Genomic DNA, 5,792 nt, shown 5'->3' on the forward strand with positions numbered 1-5,792 from the left:
CGCCGCCACTCTCAAACCCCCCCGGCACTGCCGGGGCCCTTCCTCGACGCCGTCGCCTCGCGTCACTTCCGGGGGAGGGGCCGAGCCCCGAAGCCCGTGTTTTGTTTCTGGCCCCGGGCTCGCGTTGGCACCCTATTAGGCTGTCCGGTGCCCTCGCTCTGGGGCCTCCAGCTCGGCGGGACGTTCGTCCTTCCCCGCGGGCCCAAAGTCGGACCTGGGACATCAGGGGTCGCAGCTTGCGCAGAGCTCGGTGACAGCGGAATTGACGTGTGAGGGCGACGCCCTCCGCGGAGCATCCACCACCCCTTGATCATTATCATTGACAAACAGCCTCTCTGGTGGTGTGGGAAAAGTTTTCCGGTTTACCAACTGTGCTAGTTCCAGGACTTTAAGTGACTTTAGTTTTTTGTTTGTTTGTTTTTGAGACCGCGTTTCAACACGTTACTCTTGCCAGCTTAACACGCACAAAAGATTCGCCGCCCTCTACCTCCTGACTGCCAGGAATTCAAATGTGTATCACCTTGCCTGGCCTAAATTAACGAATATAAATAAGGCCTGGCGGAGGTGGAGCAGGCCATTAATCTTAGCACTCAGGAGGCAGAAGCAGGTGAACCTCTTGAGTTCCAGGACAGCCATACACACACACACAACCCTGTCTCCAAAAAATAAATAAATAAAAATCTGAAACACCAGTTAATCGTCTGTAAAGTGACCAAGAGAACCGAGTCTTATTAAAGTTGTAACTACTAAAGAAGGGGTACAGAAATCACTGCCAAATTCACAGGTTTGCAATATGGGTCTCAGTAAGTTCGAATTCTAAAGGCTGAGGCAGTTAAGAGTTCCAGGCTAGGGGGGCTGCACACTGAGACCAAGTCTCCCCGACCCACCAAACAAATGAGCGTGTCTGTTATTTACTTAGGCTTTTTGAGACAGGGCTTCTGTCGTTCACACTGCCATGGAATTGACAGTGCAGCAGAGGTGAGCCTTGAACTCTCAGCAATTCTGTCTCTGCGTCTCCAGTGCTAGGATGATAAGGGCAAGCAACCAAGCCGCTTCATACAAATTTGCTTTGTTTTTGGAAACAAGGTTTCATGAAGTCCTTGCTGAGGTTGACTTTGAACTCCTGATCCTGTGCTTTCTACCTCCCAAGTGATGAGATTATGGACTTTCAACACCATGCCCAGTTTCATATGTATATTTTTAAAAAAATATATCAACGTGATTTTATTTTATGGCATTTTATTCTTTGAGAATTTCATACATGCATACGATGTATATTCCAATCATATTCACCTTCCCTCACCCTCCAACTCCTCTCAGATACCCCATGTGCCCCTTTCAACTTGATATCCTCTTTTTCTTGTTGCTTGTTAAATAACTCTGAGTCCAGTTAGTGTTGCCCATGTATGTACGGGTGTGAGGCCATCCACTGGGGCACCGTCATCAACCAGGGATCCATTCCTAAAGAAAACTCTTTCTCCAAGCAACCATTAAGAGCCAATAGCTCTTCAGCTGGGGGCGGGGTTTCTATTGCTATTCGTACTGGAATGTTGGTTGCTAGCTCTTGTACCGATCTTTTCACAGGCGACCATGGCCGCTGTGGATTCATGAGTGCGGAGGCAGAGGTCACACTCAGAGAGTACGGTCATCCCAGATGTCTGGCTCTTACTTCATTCCACCCCCTCTTCCTCCGTGCTCCCTGAGCCTCGCTCGGGTGGAGGTGACCTGATAGAGATGTCCCGTTTATGGCTGAGCACTTTGACCAGTTGTGACTCTATATATAATCTGCTGTGAAGGGAAAAAGAAGCTTCTCTGATGAGGGCCGAGAGTTGCACTAATATCTTGATTCAATGATAAGTATTTACAGAGCAGTTACTGTGTGCATTTAGCAAAATTCCCTTAGAAGCAGATTCACTTCTAAACCTATGAGCTCTCTAGCTACTGGATCTTGGCCAGATTTACAGTACCAGGCTGCCGAGTTACCTCCTGTAGAGTGGCACTTAAACCAGAAAGTAGTTGGTTGCTTCCATAATATTCATGGCACTGTTGCACCATTGGTGCGTCTGGCAAAGCCAGTAGTTACTGTAGCTCACAGGGTTCACTGCTGGGTAAGACTTGGTTACTTTTCTTCCCCAGAAACCTGCACAGCTCCTCCCAGTACTGTGAAAGCTAATCAACAAAGAGGAAACTTCCGAGTCAGTACCTGCCCAAGGAAACCGGAAGAGAGTATCCATCCCAGATCCCCCGGAGCCGAACTTACCAGCTGTTGTGAACCACCGGCAGGGGTGCCGAGAACCTAGCCAGGTCCACTGGAAGAGCAGTGTGCACGCTTAACCACTGAGCCATCTCTCCAACACCCCATAGCTATTCTTAAGGAGCCAAGTCACACTTGGTTCAGGAAACCACTTGAAATAGCAGCCAAAGGAATGTAGGGCCATTAATAAACTGTGACTGCTGAAAAACTCCAAAGAAATAGATTGTGATCTTATGTTTAATGGGTTGCCAGACAGGTCAGTGTCTGCATTCCTGGTTTTCCTGGCTGTTTGCTAGCTGGGTTGCTTTTGATAAGCTGTTCAACTTCTCTGATCTTTTTAGTTCATGCATATTGTCAAGAGATGGTAATGTGCAGCATCAGAGAGGGTTAAATGAAGACCATGACTTCTCGATGCTACACAGTGGACACTCTATAAATGGTGACGTCATTTCTTTCTCCCTGTCACTTCTCTCCCACGGTTGAACACCGCATGACTGCAACCCTGTCATCCCTCTAAATTTTTGGAAGATAATCATTCCTTTGTCTCCAACCTTTCCAATAATACCTGGTAACTGAAATACACAGAGGTAACTAAACCTGTAAGACCAACTTGACCAAAAGCTGTGAGTTATTTTTTTCAGTCTTTCATGTGCTTTTATTTTCTTCCTTCAACCATAATAATATGATATCCAAATTTTGTCTTAACCGGTGGGTCTGTATACACAGGCTTATCCATCCCACTTACAGGCAAGACAAATGCTGCTTCTTGAAACGGTCCTACCATGGACCCTCTGGTCATCCAACCCAGGTCACCCCCTTGCCTGGCTTTATCTTCACTGTACTGTGCAGCCACTTCATTGAATCTCATTCCAGACTTTAACTTTTCCATGGCTTCCATGATTTTGCCATGTTTTTCACATAAAATATGTCTGACCTTTACTGCATTGCCACCACCTTTAGGGCCCTGAGCTTTCTTGTCAGCACTGTCACTCCCAGAAGCAGTACCTCCTTTCCCCCCTTTTCCAGAACCACTTTTCCCCTTCGGCGGCATCTCTTAGGCTTGCGGTTGAACTCTCCAAGCTGTGAGTTTTTCAAAACTAATTTTGGAGTTGAGTGTGGTGGCACACGCCTGTGATCCCAGCACTCAGGAGCAGAGGCAGGAGACCCACAAACTGGAGACCAGCCTGTTCTGCATAATGAGTTCCAGACCAACCAGGGCCACATAGGGAATCTCTGTCTTAAAACAACAACCGAAACAAACCCAAAGCCTAACTTGGGCAAGCTAGGCATGATGGCGCATGTCTGTAACCCCAGAGGCACAGGAGAAGGTCTGCAAAACTGAGGCAATCCTGGGCTTCAGAGAGAGTTCTTAGTCCACTCTGGGCTACACAGCAAGACTTCTCTAAACAGACCTAAAAAAATTCCACAAGGATGTAAAATATATTAATTCAGAAATACTTATTTAAGTCTAGTGTGGTACACAGTCGTAACACCAACTACTTGGGAACCTGAGGCAGGAGAATGACAATTTAGAGGCTTGCTTAGGAGATTTAGTTGAGACACTGTCTCAAAATAAATTTTCCACAAAGGAAATATAGCTCAATGGTAGAGCACACATTTAACGTGAGTGAGGTCCTGAGTTCTGTCCCAGGGAGGGAGGGAGGGAGGGAGAGAGAGAGAGAGAGAGAGAGAGAGAGAGAGAGAGAGAGAGAGAGAGAAACACAATATCTGAAAAGCATAGTCATCTTGACCTCTATTCTAATTTTTTTCCTCTAACAATCTATTAGAAACTAAAAGGAAAACTACGGATTATGAAGGTAGAGGACAGTTTGAATATACCCATTGGGAACATTCACTTCTGGAAAAGTGTGACTTAAGTCACTTAAAGCACCATAGCAAGAGCAGTGAAGGAGAATGGAGACCTGCCGATGTTCCTGTTGCTCCTGAACCAACAGGAAACATCTGGTTCAGCCTGAGGCCAGAAGTTGTGTCACGGCCCTTTTATACCGAGCTTATAGTGCTATCAATTACAATGTATTTTTGGAAAAAGCCTACTTTGGGAGTTCTGACATTAGTCATAGCAAGCCTGTCTGCTTTTAAATCGCCTTTTTTTAAATGCTGTACATGTTGACAGAAACTGGGGAAAGTGGATTTCCAGTCGGAGAACTAGACACTGGAGGACTCAGTAATGCGCCTGGTTTCCCCTCCGGAGTCTGCAGATAGTGGCTCTCTACTGTTTCTTACAGAGTACATGGGTCTGCTTTTGCCAAACCTCATGGTGATTGGTCAACCAAAACTACTGCTGCTTTGTTATCTGTCTCTTCATTTTCCACTGTAGATGTATGTCCGGTCTTACCCTACCTTCTCAGGGCACCTCAGTGCACATGAGTGGCTGTTATTAGAACATACCATGTCTCCCCGTCCCTCAGTTGTTTGTCCTGGCACCCATCTCAGCCCAGGGAACACCGCTTGATTGACCTTCCCTATCCCAGAAACACCTGGTCAGGATCATTCTTCTCAACATGGTGTCCCTCCCTCCGTTTCTATTTCACTGTGACCCCAGTTAGTTTCCTTCTTCTCTAAAGTCATGTCTCCTTGATTCTAGCTGACAGAAGTAAACAGGGAGGCTGGGTGTGATGGCACACTCCTTCAGTCCCAGCACTGAGAAGACAAGCAGGTGGACCTCTTCCAATTGGAGGGCAGCCTGATCGACAAAGAGCTCAGAGCCAACCAGAGCTACACAGTGAGACCCTGTTTCAAAAAACAAACAACAAAATAACCATCTCATCACCTGCAATGTCTTTAAGTCAGAGGAGGTACCAACACCAGCAGGAGAGAAGTTGAAAGCAGATTAATTTCAACATGAGCCACACATAAGAATAAAGACCAAAGGGCTGGAGAGTTGGCTCAGAGGTTAAGAGCACTGACTGTTCTTCCAGAGGTCCTGAGTTCAATTCCCAGCAACCACATGGTGGCTCACAACCATCTGTAATGAAATCTGGTACCCTCTTCTTGCCTGCAGGCATACATGCAGACAGAACAATGTAAACAAAATAAATAAATAAATATTTTTTAAAAAAAAAGAATAAAGACCAAAGATTGCTGGTTCATGCCTCTGGGGCCTGGCCTCCCTAAACTCAAGAGCTCGATCCTCCTGAGAGAATGCTTGTTATCACTTTCTACCTCTTGATATCACTTTCTACCTCTTTAAAAATAAGAGACTCAGAACTGGGTGTGGTGGTTCACAACGGTAATGGCAGCACTTGGGAGGTATAGGCAGAAGGATCAGAGGTTCCAGGCCAGCCTCAGCTACATAGTGAGTTGGAGGCCAGCCTGGGCATCATGAGAGCCTGAAAGGGAAGGGAGAGAGGGAAGGAGGAGAGGCTCACACCTTTCACTTCTTGTGATAGAGTAAAAGGAAAAGTTAGTTCATCAAACTGTGCTTCCAGCCCGTACTAAACTACCTTACAGATACCGTGTGTGTGTGTGTGTGTGTGTGTGTGTGTGTGTGTGTGTGTGTGTGAAATAACATCTTTGA

At 46.4% G+C, this 5,792-nt stretch overlaps 1 protein-coding gene across 1 annotated transcript; it reads right to left on the minus strand.

The window, feature by feature from the left end:
• Positions 1-2,891: 2,891 nt before the first annotated feature.
• LOC119828071 (peptidyl-prolyl cis-trans isomerase NIMA-interacting 4-like) lies at positions 2,892-3,326 on the minus strand. Its single transcript, XM_038350112.1, has one exon. It carries the CDS (start codon positions 3,303-3,305, stop codon positions 2,910-2,912), a length of 396 nt encoding a protein of 131 aa, XP_038206040.1. The 5' UTR covers positions 3,306-3,326; the 3' UTR covers positions 2,892-2,909.
• Between the last annotated feature and the right edge of the window lie 2,466 nt (positions 3,327-5,792).

The sequence above is a fragment of the Arvicola amphibius genome, chromosome 12 (assembly GCF_903992535.2).
Source record: "Arvicola amphibius chromosome 12, mArvAmp1.2, whole genome shotgun sequence".
NCBI classification, from domain to species: domain Eukaryota; kingdom Metazoa; phylum Chordata; class Mammalia; order Rodentia; family Cricetidae; genus Arvicola; species Arvicola amphibius.

Bases quoted from the DNA above. Each gene is read 5' to 3' on its own strand.
- LOC119828071 (XM_038350112.1), bottom strand. From the start codon at position 3,305: ATGCCGCCGAAGGGGAAAAGTGGTTCTGGAAAAGGGGGGAAAGGAGGT.